The 18,322-nt window shown below is 48.2% G+C and overlaps 8 protein-coding genes across 8 annotated transcripts; 4 read left to right on the forward strand and 4 right to left on the reverse strand.

The window, feature by feature from the left end:
* Positions 1 to 613: 613 nt before the first annotated feature.
* BKA55DRAFT_682855 (methyltransferase domain-containing protein) lies at positions 614 to 1,378 on the forward strand (the record flags this gene model as incomplete). Its single annotated transcript, XM_046198416.1, has 1 exon — positions 614 to 1,378. One exon carries the CDS (start codon positions 614 to 616, stop codon positions 1,376 to 1,378), a length of 765 nt encoding a protein of 254 aa, XP_046056545.1.
* A 267-nt stretch (positions 1,379 to 1,645) lies between these two features.
* BKA55DRAFT_682856 (uncharacterized protein) lies at positions 1,646 to 2,177 on the reverse strand (the record flags this gene model as incomplete). Its single annotated transcript, XM_046198417.1, has 3 exons — positions 1,646 to 1,953; positions 2,025 to 2,074; positions 2,164 to 2,177. 3 exons carry the CDS (start codon positions 2,175 to 2,177, stop codon positions 1,646 to 1,648), a joined length of 372 nt encoding a protein of 123 aa, XP_046056546.1.
* A 179-nt stretch (positions 2,178 to 2,356) lies between these two features.
* Positions 2,357 to 5,877, forward strand: BKA55DRAFT_549604 (Cullin). Its single transcript, XM_046191223.1, has 4 exons — positions 2,357 to 2,414; positions 2,469 to 2,909; positions 2,969 to 5,244; positions 5,296 to 5,877. Exons 2-4 carry the CDS (start codon positions 2,844 to 2,846, stop codon positions 5,471 to 5,473), a joined length of 2,520 nt encoding a protein of 839 aa, XP_046056547.1. The 5' UTR covers positions 2,357 to 2,414; positions 2,469 to 2,843; the 3' UTR covers positions 5,474 to 5,877.
* A 304-nt stretch (positions 5,878 to 6,181) lies between these two features.
* On the forward strand, positions 6,182 to 6,667 carry BKA55DRAFT_497115 (uncharacterized protein; the record flags this gene model as incomplete). Its single annotated transcript, XM_046186434.1, has 2 exons — positions 6,182 to 6,409; positions 6,479 to 6,667. The coding sequence occupies 2 exons, from the start codon at positions 6,182 to 6,184 to the stop codon at positions 6,665 to 6,667; spliced, it is 417 nt and encodes a 138-aa protein (XP_046056548.1).
* A 298-nt stretch (positions 6,668 to 6,965) lies between these two features.
* BKA55DRAFT_588399 (DNA repair metallo-beta-lactamase-domain-containing protein) lies at positions 6,966 to 9,515 on the reverse strand (the record flags this gene model as incomplete). Its single annotated transcript, XM_046194781.1, has 1 exon — positions 6,966 to 9,515. One exon carries the CDS (start codon positions 9,513 to 9,515, stop codon positions 6,966 to 6,968), a length of 2,550 nt encoding a protein of 849 aa, XP_046056549.1.
* A 1,556-nt stretch (positions 9,516 to 11,071) lies between these two features.
* BKA55DRAFT_532414 (uncharacterized protein) lies at positions 11,072 to 11,581 on the reverse strand (the record flags this gene model as incomplete). Its single annotated transcript, XM_046189335.1, has 1 exon — positions 11,072 to 11,581. The coding sequence occupies one exon, from the start codon at positions 11,579 to 11,581 to the stop codon at positions 11,072 to 11,074; it is 510 nt and encodes a 169-aa protein (XP_046056550.1).
* A 525-nt stretch (positions 11,582 to 12,106) lies between these two features.
* Positions 12,107 to 14,992, forward strand: BKA55DRAFT_549611 (kinase-like domain-containing protein). The gene is made up of 2 exons (XM_046191224.1): positions 12,107 to 13,747; positions 13,792 to 14,992. The coding sequence occupies exons 1-2, from the start codon at positions 12,355 to 12,357 to the stop codon at positions 14,871 to 14,873; spliced, it is 2,475 nt and encodes an 824-aa protein (XP_046056551.1). The 5' UTR covers positions 12,107 to 12,354; the 3' UTR covers positions 14,874 to 14,992.
* Positions 14,993 to 18,208, reverse strand: BKA55DRAFT_630771 (telomere length regulation protein-domain-containing protein). The gene is made up of 3 exons (XM_046196947.1): positions 17,278 to 18,208; positions 16,798 to 17,226; positions 14,993 to 16,746 (listed from the first exon to the last, which is right to left on the reverse strand). Exons 1-3 carry the CDS (start codon positions 18,125 to 18,127, stop codon positions 15,059 to 15,061), a joined length of 2,967 nt encoding a protein of 988 aa, XP_046056552.1. The 5' UTR covers positions 18,128 to 18,208; the 3' UTR covers positions 14,993 to 15,058.
* Positions 18,209 to 18,322: the final 114 nt, after the last annotated feature.

Raw genomic sequence — 18,322 nt, forward strand, 5'->3', positions numbered from 1 at the left:
GACGGTATAGCCCAGGAACCACCAAAATTCTATAACACAAAGAGCCGACCATGTCCTCGATGCCAGCTGCACGGTGTATACGATCGTAATTTGGTTCGGATGGTGGAGGATATGGGCTGGGGAATTAAATGGGGAGTTGGGCCAGGACAGGATGATTGGGGTTGCGAGATGAAGTGTTCGATTCTTTGAGGGGATCGTGGCAGCAGATTTCAGTACGAGCTTGGAGATTCTGGTGTTTTATACCAGTTTGATGAGGGAACAGGTAACAACTGTAGGTGTCTGTCTGCCTGGTTCATGTTTCCCCCAAGATATCCGTCCATACTGATGCAAGTGAACCAGATAATTAACTCCCTTCCAACCCGACAAAAGGCGACCAGTTCGAAGTTGAGCCCGTTACCACTCTATTATGATCCAGGGATTTACGATCCACCGACAACTGCTTTATACCCGTCTTTTGTTCCTGTCAATTATTTAAGGTAGTCTCAATTTCTTGATTCCAAGTACATACATCACGTGCCGCACCCACTCAGTGTCATCACAAGTTTCTATCTATAATCTACATATGAAGCCTCATCACAATCACAACGTATTTTCACATTGACCGGTATACATCATGTTACCAACACCAGACACTTCGCATGTCCCATACGAGCGAGTCTACGAACCTGCCGAGGACTCATACCTCCTCCTGGACACGCTCTCGTCTACTTCAGAGACCGAGTATCTCCAAAAGGCTTTTCTCGATGTAGCGCCTCTTGTGGTGGAGGTCGGCACAGGCTCAGGCGTCGTCCTCGCTTTTGTCCACGCACACGCGCAAAAGCTTTTTGGCACGCGCAACGTCCTTACTGCGGGTGTTGACATGAATGCCTTTGCGTGTCGGGCTACTGTCGGAACAGTTGCAAAGGCAGCTTCTGACAACCCAGACTCGCACGCATTTTACCTGGGCTCGTGCATGGGAGATCTCACAACCCCATGGCGCGAGGGCAGCATTGACGTTCTCATCTTCAACCCGCCATATGTGCCCACGCCTGAGATGCCTGCCAGACCAAATTCGTTTACCGCAGACGACCTCGCAGTCAGCACAACGCCTTCATTTGACGATGATTCGTATCTGCTGGCCTTGTCTTACGCAGGCGGCTTAGATGGTATGGAGACAACAGACAGATTGATTGAGGCACTACCTCGAACCCTGTCCCGCCGCGGTTGTGCCTACCTCCTCCTATGCGCCCAAAACAAGCCAGATCAAGTCAAGAGTCGCATCGAGGGGTTTGGGCCTGAATGGCGGGCTCGAACTGTTGGGACCAGCGGCAAACAGGCCGGGTGGGAGAAGCTGCAGATCGTACGGATATGGCGAGACTATTCGAACGCTGCAGAATAAAGAAGAAGACGTTGTAATGGAATTGGGGCGTGTAAGAGCATATATTCAGATATCTTTCCACAACAAGAAAAGCGATACCCACCCCACGCGGGTTCATACAGTTTTAATGGCCAAACAACCCTAACGCCAGGTTCCATTTGAATGTGATATCTTCGCGAATAACGTGGTCACTCCACATTAGCGACACGCATGTGCGCTTCCAGCCTTTCCCTATCTTGTCGTTTCTCCTAAATCTTCTCGTGACCTTCTCGTCTAGGACCGTCCTCTCTAAGGCCGTCCTCCACGGCCGCGGCCTCCACCACGTCCGCGTCCCCTGGGACCGCCTCTGCCTCGTCCTCCTCGTCCTCCCCGCTCCGCTTCCTTTCGTGCCTTGTTCTTGGGCTTAGGTGCGTCGTCGATAAGCAGTGTGTCGAGGGGTAAAGAGTCGGGCAGGATAAAATATCGGATTGTAGAGCCTCGAATGTTCATGGTCTCCAGGGAGATGGGCTCCTGCCCCTTGATGGTCATCTTGACGGTACGGAGAGCGGTGTTCATCTGGGGAGAGACTGAGGAAATAGTGCCATGAACAATGGTTCCTAGAAGACAGTTAGTACACGGCTCCTCGCATTTACGTAAGCTCGCTCAGGTGTAAGGAGTAATATATTACCATTTTTCAACTCAATTGTCACCGTTTCGTTGGCGCATTTCATAAGAAAACTAGTCGTGCCAAGTCAGTCCAGAAGCTCAAACTTGAAGAGAAGCTCAGCACAATCCAAGTGTGCGCAAGGGATAGGGCAAGTTCTTACCGGACCAGCTTCATGTTGACTATTTGAGAGGGTTTAGGCGCTTAAACTGCTGTATAATTGATCGGGGGTGAAGTCGGCGGTTTTAGGCGCGTCGTAGGATCGATTTGGCGTGAGGCTGAGAGGCTGGCTATCAAACAAGGCCGCCTGAATTGTCGGTCGGAAAAATCGAGGGTCGGAGCTCCGAGGCATTGTTTCCACGTGACCTCGTGCTGGGAAGCTCGGTGTTGGCCAGTTACCCACACAGGTTGCATCCTTGGTGTACATTTAGCTTATCGATAACAGGGCCCGGGTGTTGAACTAACAAACCATGGAACCAGAAGCCATAAATTGCAGCCTCGCCAACTTGAGCATGTCATCTCTTAAAGCCTGTCTCTTGCCTGTGCCCCGGGGTTTTCCTCCTTTCCTTTGCCTTCTACCGGATACTCGGGGTATCATTCCCTGAAACCTTTCTTTACCTTAGCCTTTGCCTCTTTGTTCCTTTGTTTATTCGCCGGTTTTGCCATTCACTGCGCGCCCCGCTTGAGCCTACGACTTGCATCCATCATTACCCCACCATATTCAAGGCTCAAGATCATCACGGAAAACGTATCGGAGCTCCTTTCTTCCCTAAGAAACATAAAAAGCATACACCTGGAATTACTTACCTGGGGCGACATCGCCAGACTGTACAGCCATAAAGTATGATTTCGGGACGTGGAGGAGCTGGCGCTCGGGGAAGGATTCGTCCTCCTCGTCGCATTGTGCGTGTAAGTTCGATATACTGAAACGTTAGTATTTGAATCCTATATTAAGACCTTACCAATAGCCAAATGAAGCTGTCGAAGGTTCCGATTTCGAGGCTTGCTGGAAGATGCTAGAGGAAGCCCTGCGCGACATCCACATGAAGAACTGCAGCCGACTGTCATTCGAGGAGCTGTACCGAGCCGCGTACAAGATGGTACTTAAGAAGAAAGGCGAATTGCTTTATGATAGGGTCAAAGCTTTCGAGGAACAGTGGTTCGCAGATCACGTTATCCCCAAGATTCGAGAACTGGTCAGTAAGAGCCTGATCAACATTGGCGCCGAACGAACCTCGACGACGTCCGTCAACGAGAGACGGCAGACAGGGGAGAGATTCCTCAAAGGCCTGCGTGATACCTGGGAAGACCACAACATGTCTATGAACATGACCGCCGATATTCTAATGTATCTCGATCGGGGCTACGCGCAGCTCGAAGCCCAACGAACCCCCATTTTCGCCACCACCATCGCGCTTTTCCGTGATCACATTCTACGATCTTCCCTGAACACGAACACAAAGAGCAAAGTGATCGACATCCTTATATCAGTCGTCCTCGACCAGATCGATATGGAGCGCGAAGGAGACATCATCGACAGAAATCTCATTCGAAGCTGCAGCCGAATGCTCAGCAGTCTCTACGAAACCGAAGAAGAGAAGGAAACTGATAAACTGTACATGACAGTATTCGAACCCCGCTTCCTCGAAAACAGCAAGAAATATTATGCCACTGAGTGTGAGAAGCTACTACGTGAATCGGATGCCGGAGCCTGGTTACGACACACTCAACTGCGACTGAACGAAGAAATCGACCGATGCGGAACAACAATTGAGCTGGAGACATTACCCAAAGTCACACAAACTATTGATCAGGAACTCATAGTCAAGCATCTGTCCGAATTTTTGGCTCTTGAAGGGAGTGGGCTGAAATGGATGATCGACAATGACAAGATTGACGACCTCTCGATTCTCTACAAACTCATCTCCAGGGTTGATTCCAAGAAGACTGCTTTACGAGACATTTTGCAAAGTCGCGTGGTTGAGCTAGGCTTGGAGATTGAGAAGGTACTGAAGAATACTGATTTCTCGGCTGGCCATGGCGAAGGGGACGAGGCAGGTGAGGGGGAAAAGACAAAGACCTTGAATCCCGCGGCGCAGCAGACAGCTGCTGCGATCAAATGGGTGGACGATGTACTTCGTCTGAAGGACAAGTTCGATAACCTCTGGGCTCGTTGCTTTCAAGGAGATCTTATCATTCAGAGCGCATTGACCAAGAGCTTCTCTGACTTTATCAACATGTTCAACCGCAGCTCTGAATATGTCTCTCTGTTTATCGATGACAACCTCAAGAGAGGCATCAAAGGCAAGACAGAGGCAGAGGTCGATGTCGTTCTAGAGAAAGCCATCGTCTTGATCCGGTACCTTCAGGATAGAGATCTATTCCAGACATACTATCAGAGGCATCTGGCAAGACGTCTTCTTCAAGGAAAGTCCGAAAGCCATGATGTCGAAAAGCAGATCATTTCCCGAATGAAACAAGAACTGGGCCAACAATTCACCAGCAAGTTTGAAGGCATGTTCAGAGATCTTGTCACGTCAACAGAGCTCACCAGCGGCTATCGTGACCACATTCGTGACCTGGGAGATGGTAGCGGCAAAACCATCGACCTTAACATCAACGTTCTCACCACCAACTACTGGCCACCTGAGGTCATGGGCCGAACTACACAGATTGGCGAAGGTTCTCGTGTTACGTGCACGTACCCTCCTGAACTGCGACGATTGCAGGCGAGCTTTGAGCAGTACTATTTAACTAACCGTAATGGACGCAAGCTCACCTGGATCGGTACCACTGGTAGTTCGGATGTCAAATGTACTTTCCCGGCCATCCCTGGAAAGTCTGGTCCGCTCTCTCGCGAGCGGAGGTATGAGATCAACGTACCGACTTTTGCTATGGTTGTCTTGCTTCTCTTCAATGATCTTGAGGAGGGTCAGTCATTAACCTTCGAAGAGATTCAAGCTAAGACCAACATCTCAAATCCAGACCTCATGAGGACGCTGACAGCTATTGCTGTGGCACCCAAGTCTCGCGTCTTGATGAAGGACCCTGCCAACAAGTCCGTGAAACTCGGCGATAAGTTTTCTTTCAATGCCTCTTTCCAGAGCAAGACTATACGAATCAAGGCACCCATCATCAATGCGGTGTCCAGGGTTGAAGATAACACGGAACGAAAGAACACCGAGGAGAAGAACAACCAAACAAGAGCTCACATTGTTGATGCGGCCATTGTGCGAATCATGAAGTAGGCCCAAGTCTAAGCGTTATTGCCCGCTTTAGTTACTAATTCTCGCAGATCTCGAAAGGAGCTTTCTCACTCGCAGCTCACCAGTGAAGTTCTCTCACAACTCTCCGGTCGTTTCCGCCCCGAAGTTGCCCTCATCAAGAAGCGTATTGAGGATCTCATCGCAAGAGAATATCTCGAGCGCCCTGATGAGGATGACGCGCCAACTCTGTACCGCTATGTAGCGTAGACTACAAAGCTCAATTTCACGAATCACGAAACAAAACAACTCAACATTTCCCGGTCTTGCAGGCGTTGGAATGATAGGATCCATATACTATTGATATACATAGCGTGGTTGTACATGGAGGCTTTTGCTTATTGAAGGCAAGGAAGGGGAATCGTGTGAGGGTTGGACGTTTGTTGTTGCTAAGACGAGGACATGAGAACTCAACAAAGGATCAAATCGAGGATTGGAGGTCTATAGGCAAGGCGTATGATTCTTTACAGGCCTTACCTGGGGCACGAAGGGACTTGGCTTTCAGTCAGTCTCGGTACGTGACCAGCTGGTTTTATTTAGAAGAAAATAAGAACTATCTGAGCATTATTCTTCATCCAAACAGACGTATGAATACAAAAGGGATACACATGTAACTAAGCCGCAAGTTGAAGATACCATTGAGAGATTACTGTTGATACTAGATCATTTCGTGAGTTGCTGGTGAATCATAAACAATCACGTGATCGCAATCGACAGTGTGCCTGCCCAGCTGTAGACGGACGCTATCATGATGGAGAACCTGTACCACCAAACAAGCATCTAAGCGCCTTCTTCGATACAGAAACTCATTTGAGATCACAAAGCCGGTTCAATCTACAGAATAAACCCTCTCAACCCCCGACAAAATATTCATTTCTTCCCGCGAAAAGTCTCAAGCGCGAAAAAGCCACCGATACCATGCTCTTTTTTAGGTACCCTCGAACTCTCCTCCGTGTGGTTAACGCCCTTGTTCGCACACTGACACGCTATTTATACAGCTTTTTCAAGACACTCATCGACCATGAGGTCACTGTAGAGCTCAAGAACGACATTCAGCTGAAGGGAATTCTCAAGAGTGTGGATCAGTACCTCAACATCAAGCTCGATGACATTCAAGTTGTTGAGGAGCTCAAGTACCCTCATCTTGTATGTCGACTATGCCCTTATCCTTGACGTCGTGAAAGAAACTAGATATCTGACTTAATATCATCGCAGAGCTCTGTCAAGAATGTCTTTATCCGAGGCTCAGTTGTCAGATACGTTCATCTTCCCGGCGCGTCAGTCGACACGCAGCTGCTGGAGGATGCTACACGGAGGGGTAAGTTGCGTTTTCAAAGAAAGTCAATACGGTACACTAACATGTGTGTTGCAGAAGCGGCAGCTCAGCAGGCCAAGGCAAAATGAGCGGTTCAAGGCGACGGATGAGAGGCAGGATAAAACATGTCAGAGTTGACTCTTACCAAATGAAGAGAATGACGAGTGCACCGAAACCGGAATGATCAAAAGGGAGAATTCACGAGGCGTTTGCTCCTGATATGGATAATGAAATGCTCTTCTTTTCCCTTTTAGAAATCATACAGAATTGAGAGTCATGAAACGCTGGACGACGTTGATGTGTCAACATGGTATCTAAAAATTACAGGTCGTCAGATGAAACTCCGGCTCAAGAGAATACTATACAAATCCTTCACATCATAATTCATCACCAAAATGCTCCGCCTGCTTTACCAGGTTTACCATCCCAGAGTTCCTTCTCAGACACCTTGTCATCGTCTTCACCTTCAATGAGTGGCATCACCAATCCAGCCCGCCTTCTTTCTGAAAGCCAGCGGTCTATCCAACCCTTCATTTGCTTTCTTGACTGTTCACTCCCTACATTGACTGTTGGGATAACTTTCTCTATTCTCAAACTCATAACAAACATGGCTAGTTCTCGAAAGCTACTGTGCTCCGAGTAAGGAACTCCAAAGCACATGGCTTCCTTGGTACTGCCTCTCTGCGGAATAAAATCTTTATATCCAAATCGTGTTCGCCAGCCCTTGTCGTGAAGGATCTGCTGAGTATGGATACTGCCAGGTGGTGTGTTCGCACCGATGGCTTTGCCTGCTGGTCGGAAATTCCAACCACTTGGCCGAAGTCCTACGATACGACTGAAGTACGGCTTGTAGCTGTTTAGATATTCTTGGAGAGTTTCCGCACGGATCTCCATCAACATCTGCATATGCACCTGTGCCTCGAGGGGATCAGATGTAAGGAGCGCCGTGAGCTCTGGGTCGTCCAGCTGCTTGCAGATCTTGATCTTGCCAGGCGATGCAAAGATTTTGGACTTGAGTGCTTTAGCAATGGAGATACAGATGCGTTCTTTTCCAATAGAGTACGTGCCACAAATTACAAGCAGCCGTTGAGGGTGTTTCTTCTTAGTGTCGACTTTTGCATTCTCATCCGATTTTGTGTTTGGGAAGAACTTGCTGACTGCCAAAGTCCCTTGTCCGCTAGCCTTTTCCCAAATATCGTCTTTGCAGTTGGGATCAGGAGACATTGAACCACAAAGATCGGCGCAGGCCTTAATGACATCGTTCTGAGGTGGAAAAGAATATCGTGGATTAAGATATGTGGTGTCTAGGTAGCAGATATCAATCTTTTGTTGCTTGGCCTTTCCAGAGATCGTGTCAACAGTCTCTGGCTTGAGAAGGGGATGCTTGACATGAGCAGGGCAAGCTCGAAAGTCTCCACAATGTAATATGCGTTGAACACGGCTATTGGGGCCTTGCTTCATAGTCTTTTCAAAAAGGAAGAGAGAACTTCCAGGACAATGATTTGCTGGTATCATCGTTACTGTCACGCCCTCTGTCCCTGGTATGTCGTAGGACTTGTCGAATTCAAGCTCCACAACCCATTTTGCTGCTGTACGAAGTTGATTTCTGACAAGACTGCCCGTGACTTTACTGCAGTATATAGGGCCATGACACCATCTTGCTGTAAGGCCAATGTAGTGGTCACTGTGGAAATGACTCAAGAAGTATGCTTTGCAACCCTGAACGGCGCCGTACCGGAATGCGTCCACGCAGATGGAAAAGCCGGGCATTATCTTATAGAAAGGACACGTCCTCTCATACGCTTGCTTTCCTCTTGAAGCGTGCTCAGCAGCAGCAGCCTCCTGCCAAGCTGAATCTTCAGCATTATTGGACATGAGTTTGGAGAAAGCAGATTTCGGTGCCGGGCCAGAACTTATAACTTCAAAAGGGTTCGCCTGACCGGGCCTGGGAACAGCAGCCCGTGCAAATCTTTTGCTTACATCGGTCGATTCGACCTCAGGTGTCGCGACAGGGATCGCCGAAGTTGGTTTCTCCGACTTAATTCGTTCTGGTGTTGTTTGCTCCGTCTTTGGCAACGGAATCGGGTGCCCATCGAGGCAGGAATTGACGTGCCGTGTTGCTTCATCCATGGAGATCCCTGCCAGGCTCCCGCTGCATATAGGACAGCACTCTGTCATAGAATCATCGTCAAGGGGTTCATCGGCCAGGTCTTCGCTCGAAATCCCGGCTTCCTCCGCTTCTAACCTAGCTTGCTCTTTCATGTAGCGCATTACCCGCATTTCCTCCCCTTCGAGATCGTTCAGATCTGGGAACTCTTTGTCTGCTATTTCTCCAAGATCGTCGAATTGTTGGTATGTTGAATCTTCCCGTTTCAAGGCTTGGGTACTAATATCTGTTTCCTTCTTTTCATCGTTCTTAGTAAAACCGTCCGTCTGGACCTCGTTTTGCGGGGAAAGCTCCGTACATTGGCCATTCTTTTCAGGCCTGTTGTTTGTGGCCATGGAATCGTTTTCGGGCTCATCCTCACTGTCCGAGTCCATTACGAATGGAGTCTTGATCTTGGATTTTGTTAACTTCCGTGGAGGTTCGCCATCATCCTTGACGGGCGAGGATCGGTCTTCAGTCACGGCCACTTGTTCGGCTTTTACTGAGACGATTATCTTGGGCAATTGCTTAGGTTCTTCGCTTAGTTTCCGTTTTTTGTTGGGTGATTCGGCCTCATTGTATCGGATCGAGTCGTCGGCGTCATCGGCAGTGTAGAGGTCTTCGTGCTCAATAGGGTCCGGCGCAGCCCCAAGAAACAGAGAGGCCTCATGTTTTTCAGCCTTCTTAAAAAAGCTAAGAATACTTTGATTGGCCTTGACTGGCTTTTTGGGTAATTGTGAGGTAGTCTTCTTCGGGGTATGAGACTGGTTGGACTTTTTCGGGGCCACCATTGTGATAGCCAGTTAAATAGTGAGTAATGACTTATGTCTTGGACGGAATGAAGAACTAAACAAGAGACCAAGGCCATTTAGTTGTCATCAAGACAAGGAGCAGAAGGCAGAAAGGCATGCGAAGATATCCTGGAAGATCGGCAACCAACCGAAAATGAAGTGGGATGATTTGAACCTCTTAACACGAAAGCGCGATGGGTGGCAAAGTGGGTGTCGCGAGATCACGTGACGACAGTAGAGAGCAGATTTATGGCCGTCTCACTGTTGTCACTACTACCTACGTAAGGTCTCTAACCACTGGCAACAGGGCTCATATTTCGGTGCAGCTTGTGATAAATATTTAGTCTATATCCTTTATTACTTAAAATATGGCACAAGAATGTGCTTATTTCCTCTCGATAGACAAATCGAGAGCATCTACTTCTAATTGAATCATAACTTCGTCTATCATCCACCAAAGTTGGGTTGTGAGGAGTGTGCAACAACCCTTCGCTACTTTCTCTCTATCTACCTTCAGCTGCTACAAAAATACACAACTACCTGCTTTCAGATAATACCTATCTGCAGAGGAAGCGACCTTCTTCGCACCGCTGGATCTACCAGCCAAAGATGCAATGAAGAGTCATGATAAATGTACTGTGAGACAACAAACATATGCGCATCGCTTGGAGACAGTGTAATACCAAGGACACTCCGGAAACGATTCAACCACGCAAGCGCTGTTGAGCCATCACCAATAAACCAAAAATCAGAGCAACACCAGAGGCCAGTATACGACCTGTATTGAGGGGTTAGCCTCAACAATAACAGTTACTACACTTTGATCCGAGCCTTATGGCAAAGAAGAAGGTGAAGAAGAAGGGAAAAAGAAAGAGAAATTCTTGGAGGAGGCGCTCCTTTTATACCCGGCCTGTATGATCATGATGGCCTCGAGACTGAGGTTGAAACTTAAGAATGACTCCCTCTGTGGCTTAGGAGATCAAAGTTATTTAGGCAGAAGCTTGGCTGCAACTTATGAAATATGAGCTGGCTTTGGTAGGTAGGTAGTCAGCCTATATAAAAGGGTAAAAACTCTCTTATTAGGCTCCTGCTGTTGCCTGCTTGGGGCTGGAGTTAATAGCTGTTGCCTGGGATGATGCTTATTTGAGGCGAAAAAGAACACAACTGCAATATAGTTTTCAGCTCGAAATAAATCCCCGTAAAGAAGCCTTCGTAGGATTCCAGTACATTCGCAATGCTGCCCATAGTACCGCTGCTTCATTGACTTAATATAAGAACCTCTTCATGAGATCGCAGTACTTATGTATATGCTGTGTCTTCTGTAAGAGTTGAGACTGAGACGAATTGCGAAATTGGGGAAACCTGAGCGACTATATATCCATTGTGAATCGATCCGGCCCCAGAGCTAGTCAAGGTAGCCTAGCGGTATTGCTGGCGAACATTATGGAGATAAGGCGTGACAGGAAACAACACTCCGTACGGCTATCACCATGCACTGGAGGGTCATAACTTGACTTTGTCGTCCAATTATTCTCATCATGGTATTGTTGAAAGATTTACTTATAGGACTCTTCTATCCTCTCGAGCATCTTTCCATGAACCCCTCTCCATCCAGCCTCACACGAGCTTTTGATCATACCCATCATCAGCCTGGAACATGTAATGGAGACCTTCTCCACGATCGCCAGGCTTCCATCCTCAGCTTCTTGAATTCTCCAAAGAGTCTCAAGTACCAGACCCATTGGCCCTCGAGTCCTCACAAACACACCCCTTTCCAGGTCAAAAAACTCATATGAGCTAACCACATCGGAGTCCCAGAGCCCTGCTGGCAAGGTGTGAATTCGATCTGTGACCGAATAACAGTCTGGTGCTGCGATAGGCTTGACCTCAAGTGTGTCAGGAACCGATGGAGTAGGGTCCGGGGTGTGTATGGCTTCGAATTTTGACATATAGGGGTTACAATGTAAGAAGAAGACATGATCGTGGAGCATCTGTATGGCTTTTGGGGCTGCAGCAACCGAGGAGATGGGTGACGTGTGCTGTATCTGAGCGGTTGTCTGAAACATGGTTGGTGAAGTGAGTCGCCTTGTTCGGATCTGACGCTCGAGGTGGTAGGAGAACGATAATATTCTTGAAGTTGATGTAAAAAAAAATTATTGAGTATGAATATAATATATAATTGTCGTTATGCGAAGTGTTGAATGTTGATCAAGGTACATTTGATGTTGGGGGAATAAGACACTGGTCTCAGCAATAACCATTAAAAAACGAAATAAAAACAAATTTCAGAACATACAACTGAAGGATATGTCAAAGTAATATAATTGTCTGCGAGAATTGACCTTATTAATGACAAATTGTTGTATCTTGCTCGGAATGTGACAGTTCTAGTTTCATCGCTGTATCATGATTGCAATTGGCCGCTAACGCTAACAAAGTACCTACCTGAAGGAATTGGAGATGGGGCTGTCTTTTCGCATTAGCCACCCAAGACTGCACCGCCACAGCGTTATCAACTCCGCTCATTGGCTACCACCGTAACCTGTAACTTGGGGAAAGCGTCAAGGACCCCTTTCCAAATGCAACATTGAGCTGTTACAACAACAAACCCAATTCATTCGACGCTTTCGAGATCGCCAAAAACTCACCTCAACTCATCACTCCTCGTCTTCTTTCTCATAACCCACACTCAGTCTGGATTTCCATTTCCCCTCACCTGCATCACATGTCCAGGCTATCATGAAGTGAACCATCTAGACATATCAAGCTCAAGCGATCTTAGCTTAGTTACACATCCCCTGCTAAGCAACCCGAGACAGGCCTCACAACATTCATCATTATGGCGTCGCTTCAAGTTAGAGGACCGGATGTTTCGGTCACAAAGCAAAAAGCGATTGAAGATGCAAAGAAAATGCAAAAAGTGGTTGCCGAGCAATGCTCGAAAGTCGGAAAGGATCCTCCACAGTATCGGCTTTCAGAGCTCATCGGCAAAGGCAGTTTTGGTCGCGTCTACAAGGCCACCTCTCTAACAACGAATCAGCTGGTTGCTGTCAAAATCATTGACATTGAAGAGAGTGACACAGTCAACCCCAAGCTCGCCGATACATATAGCGACTTGCTCAAGGAAATTAGTGCCCTGCAACTGCTCAGTAACAGTGGCGCCAAGAACATCAATCATGTTATCGATGCTCTTCCTGTCGGGCAGTCCATGTGGATGATCACAGAATACTGCGCTGGAGGCAGCGTGGCTACTCTTATGAAACCAACCTCACCAGGCGGCCTTCAGGAAAAATGGATTATTCCCATTTTGCGCGAAGTGGCTGAAGCTGTCTACTGGGTTCACGGCCAGGGTATCATTCACAGAGACATCAAGTGTGCCAATATCCTAGTCACAGAGGAGGGAAACGTTCAGCTTTGTGATTTTGGAGTTGCTGGTGTAATCGAAACCAAATTCGACAAGCGCTCAACAGTCATTGGTACACCCCATTGGATGGCCCCCGAACTATTCGACCCTGCGGCTTCTTATGGTACTGAGGTGGATATATGGGCTTTTGGCGCCATGGTCTATGAAATCGCATCGGGTCTACCTCCAAGCGTGGCTGCAGGCATGATGGACTTCAACAGATTAGGCTCATACCTCAAGCAACATATCCCTCGACTTGAAGGCGACCGATATTCCCAGGGGTTGAAAGACCTCGTGGCGTATTGCTTGGTTGATGATCCTAAGAAACGCCCACCAATTGAACAAATTCAGAGACACCGATACATATACAACACCCAGGATGCCTATCCTGCCTCGGGCTTGGCACACTTGGTTAGAGGCTACAAGTTGTGGGAGGCTCAAGGTGGTGTTCGCAAGTCTCTCTTCTCCGCAGGAGGAGCCCAGGGACCATCTGATCTCGCTAACCTGGCCTTGGACAATGACGAGTGGAACTTCAGTACAACCGCCGCGTTCGATCAACAGGTGCTCCAAACTGGCGACGCTCAAGCTGTGTTTGATGTTTACGGCTCCAACGTCGACTTCAAGCAAGATGAATTCGACGATGCTTCCAGAACCCAAAAGCCAAAATCACGTCGACGTCCGCCACCTCACCTTCCTTCCGTCAAGGCACCGCTGGAAAAGCTTTTTGATCCTAACACGATATCGAACTACGAGGACAACTCACGAGCATATTATGGTCGTCCGTTTCCTCCGCCTACTGCTGATTTCACCCCTCCACCCCCCCTCCTGCGTCGGATTTACCGCTACGAGACGACTCATCTCAGTCTCCTGGAGTGAGAGAATCCCTGATTGACCTCGACATGTCCTTAGATGGTAGCAACCTCTCCGAATTTGTCGACCTGAACACAATCAGAGCTGGAGACCCTAGAGCATCTACCGACTATGATTTTGGCGATGTCTCCTATAATAAGCCGCCGCTTAGTGATCCGGCAGATATGATGAACAATAACCGCAGAACACGAGATTGGAAATTTCCCTCGATGGCCCCTCCCGCCTCAGCAAATCCCGAAATGTTCAGATTTCCGTTCAACGATGACCAAGGGCCAAGTACCAGCCGTCTGATCCACCCTCCGACAGAGCCAATCCAGCCTTCAGCGCAGTTCAATGACCTTGCGGTTCCTTCCCCAGTCAATAACCGAGCGTCGTCAGGCAGTCTCATTGATTTGGACATGGGTCTAGCTGATCCCATTCCTATGAGCGACTATACCAGGCCATCCACATCACATTCGGATGTGGGATCCTTGGCTGGCTCAGAATTAGGAGGTGCCGATCCTTTCCAGCTGGAAAAGCACGCCTCTCTTTATGCTATGCCCAATAGTATACGAGAGCCCTCCATCTATGTATCTGATGATTCCGAGTTTGCAAATGCGATTGCGGACCTTTCGCTCAATAACACTCAGCGACATGATCCTCAAATGTCCTACCAGCAGACTCAAGTACCCCTATATCAACCACAGGGACAATCCCAACCTCCCCAGGCCAATGCGAACACCCCGAGTGAAAGACCTTACTCCCTCAGCGAGTTCGCCGATACCGATCCTGAATCTTTCACTCCACAAACACTTGTCGCCCCTGAACTTCAACCTCCTCCACTCCAGCCTCAACTCGACCGGTCACCAGTTCGGGATGACTACCCCCGGTCTTATCAACAACAACAATCATTTCTCCCGCCTGCCCCCACTGCACCCTCACCCCAGGTTATGGAAGGCCAGGCCTCGTCAGAACATGTCAAGGAGGAGCTTCGACGCATGGCCATGAGCCTGAGTGACCATCTCAGCCACGCGAATACATACTTGTCAGGTCTTCCACTTCGAAGAGTGAGCACAACACGAATGGAGTCTGTTGAGACCCCTTGAAGACATTCACGCATGCATATGGGAATCAATAATATAACACCATGTGATCTTGGAGTTCGGGAATGGCTTGCCATCACATTGAATACTGGTTAAAAGCTGGATATTGTGCAATACGATGTATGATCATAATAAATCACGAATAGAATGATTGAAATTTTCCCATCCACCAAGCTCCCGTATTTGGCTTATTGGAATCCGACCAGGTCTCCCATTAGCAAAGCTTGGTAGCTTTCGATAGCCTCTCCCAACCTGATCAAAACTCCTGCCGCCAACATTTTGACCTCGTTCTCATCCCCTCCATCCTCTCCTCTTGTCTTCTCGAACACCATTGCGACCCATTCCCTTGTCTCCATCACCTCTCTGCCTTGTGTTTCACAAAGACGACGCATGTCGCCGCCATTTACTTCCAGCAGGGACGCCATGGCCACGAGCCAGCCTTTCATAGCGCCGAGATCGTCGAAAACATGTACACGAACGCCGAGAAGCAAATCCCATAGCTCCGCGGTCAACTGTGGCAATGAAAGCGTGGAGGGTCCAGCAGCGTGAACAATAACACCCAACGTCTGTAGGTAGAGCGCCAGAAGTGCATGGTTGAGAATAATTGGTTTGACAGAACGAAGCGCGGCTTGAAAATGTGCCGTGAGTGGGGAGAAGAAAGATGTCGCAAGGAGAGCGGCAGTCGTATTGGGAATAGCACGCATACGAGGTTTGGAACTCGATTTGGACTTGTAGCGGGCCGTGAAGCTTTGAAGCTTTAGAACATCAGGTCCTGTGTTGGCATCGGCTGCTTCCGCAGCAAGCGGAGCAAGGAATGAAGATGTCAGCGACTGTGAGATACTCTCGAGAGCAGTTGATGGGAGTGCTTTCAGTTGAGAAGATGGCAGGGTGTTGCTTTCATTCGCCGAGCTAATGTATAGTTGCTCCATCTTTTCAGGGAGCCGCTTCGAGGGAAAGGCAGCAGCCGACTGGTATTGAGATACTTCGAAACCAGCCAGTTCTCGGGCTGACAGGCCCAATGTGACAAGTATTGATGTCCGTTGGTGGAGGGAATAGTCACCCTCGAAGAAAGTTCGAGCAAACCAGGGGGCCATAGTCTTAGGTTGAGAGACAACAAGCGCTACCATACCTTGTAACCGTAAATCATCGAAGTTTTCGATCTCAAACTTGTCTTGTATGCCCACCAAAAGCCCGGCCAACTCATCAGCGTGGAAACTTACCTCGGTTCCATAATTGGCTTTGCGTCTGATGAGAATTGGAGCTGTCTGTAAAGCGAGCAACTGCTTGTCGTATGATTCAGAGTCTCTGAAATACGAGATGAGATCTCTGATATAAACCGGCGGTTTGGGCTTGTTGCGTTGTACAAGTGTCGCGTCGTCATCCGAGTCTTCAGGGTCAGAGTCCTTTGAGTAAGGGGCGAGATCGTCGTCCTCTTCTGAAGAATCGATTTCCTCGATGATAGCTCTTGGCTTGACTTCAGTGACAACAGGCCTCTTCTTTTGCTTGGCTTTCTTTTGAAGAGCCTCGCTTGGCGTTGAAGGCTTTCGCTTCTGAGGGACTGTTTCAGTTGTATGGTCGGATAGGATAGGATCGATAGGGCCAATATGGTCAGAAACCTTGGTAAGGCTCTTCAATTGCTGCGCTTCCTCTGTTTCTGTCTGCTCCATCTTGAAGTCGAGCCTCTGCTTATTGTCATCGATAAGAGCAGATAACGATTCCCCAACTACCAAACCAAGAAACTGAGCTCTGGGCTGTGTGGAACCGATTCGATTGGAGATGGTGTTCATATATGTGCCGACTCGCATGAGCAACGTCAGTTTCATCGGAGAAACTCTGTGCACGTAGCCAGCGGCAAGGAGTAATATCTGGGTATGTGCTGCCAAAAGTCAGCAAGCATGTATTTAAAACATATCGGCATAGAATTTACCATCTTGTTGAAGCATTGCTGAATGTCTGATGTACAGCTCATCTCCAAACTGTGCAATGCTTCTCTCCAGTACAGTAGTAATCGCGTCTCGATCTTGTGCCAGTGCAGCTACGACAGCTCGGCGTATACCTACTCCATCGCCAACACCAGCGCCCGATGAAGATGCGCACCAGTTTATAAGCATATCTCTTCTCGTTTCGTCATTTAATGCGACTTCTTTGAGAAGCCCAGCAACAGCAGAAACCTTGTCGTCAGGGGTTGCGTCTTCCAGGTTTAGACGATCCAAGTATTTCTGTGAAAGGTGCTGAAGCAAAATATGGAATACCTTCTTAGATGTTCGATTTTGGCTGAGAGCAAGTTGTGTGAAGGTTGAAATCGAGTTTCTTTTGGAAAGAAGAAGTTCGTCGATTGCAATTTTGATAAGAGTTTCTGTGACATGAGCGTCAGCAAGTATCAATAATTGTAATCCACGTGTCTTACCTGAATTATGCAGCGACAACGACTTTTGGAACAACTCACAAACGAACACCATACCATCGGGTTCAGGGGATGAATTAACCCACGAGACAATGGCATTTCCTAGCCATCGGCTATATTGGAGTCCGTCGGCAATCCAGTGAGCCTCATCGTCAATTCGATCGCGTCCCATGACTTCCAAAGCTTCTGCTGCAATCGATACAATTTGACCGTTCGTGAGAATTGATCCAAGCTTCTGACACTGGACTCTTTGCAGAGCGGCATTGGAAACTCCTTTGGTTGATGAGCTCCATATCGTAGAAATTGAACCGTCACGACCAAGAATGGAAGAGAGAACACTCAACGAAATTCCGGCGTTGATTGACAAGTCTGCTCTCTTCTCTTCTTTCCCTCCTAGCCGTGACTCTTGAATGAGAGCTCGTATTTGTGTGATGAGGGCGTTAAGACCGGTCAGACTGCGTAGACAGCTAAGAAAAAGATCTGCATCTCGTGGAAGTGCGGTTCTGCCCTTTGTATCATCCTCGATGTTTCCCTCAAGTAAAAGTGTCCAGTAATTGGATGCGATTTCCGAGACCAACAAATGGACGATGGATGCGCTTTTGGGACTGGGTGTTGAGAATGAGAAGTTACCAGATGCAGGTTTAGGGCTATTTAGAAACTTGAGTATCGAGATAAGTGTATCGTAGTCTGGTTGATTTTTTAATGCATCGATAATTTCATCAGCCGTCGAACTGTCACTGATCTTGGCTGGTTTCTTCTGAGGAGACGCTGGCTTAACCTCTGTGAAAAGCGGCTCAGGCTCATTCCGAGGTTTGAGGTAGGTTGTGCTCACGGGCGTGAGAAGGTCGTCCATTCTGATCGGTGAAGTTTAATCTGGTTAGTTGTCCGGGAAATGTCATGCTGGTTGAACTTTGGAAGCTTGATAGGAATATACATTATTGCCTGGTGTTTGGGTTACCTACTCTAAGCATTACTCACCTTGACCCCACCTTCACCGAGCCTCACCGAGCCAGCTCCAGGCAATGACGACCCCCCCACGCACGGATCC

Source organism: Fusarium redolens, assembly GCF_020744475.1.
Source record: "Fusarium redolens strain MPI-CAGE-AT-0023 chromosome Unknown BKA55scaffold_1, whole genome shotgun sequence".
In the NCBI taxonomy this organism is placed as follows: domain Eukaryota; kingdom Fungi; phylum Ascomycota; class Sordariomycetes; order Hypocreales; family Nectriaceae; genus Fusarium; species Fusarium redolens.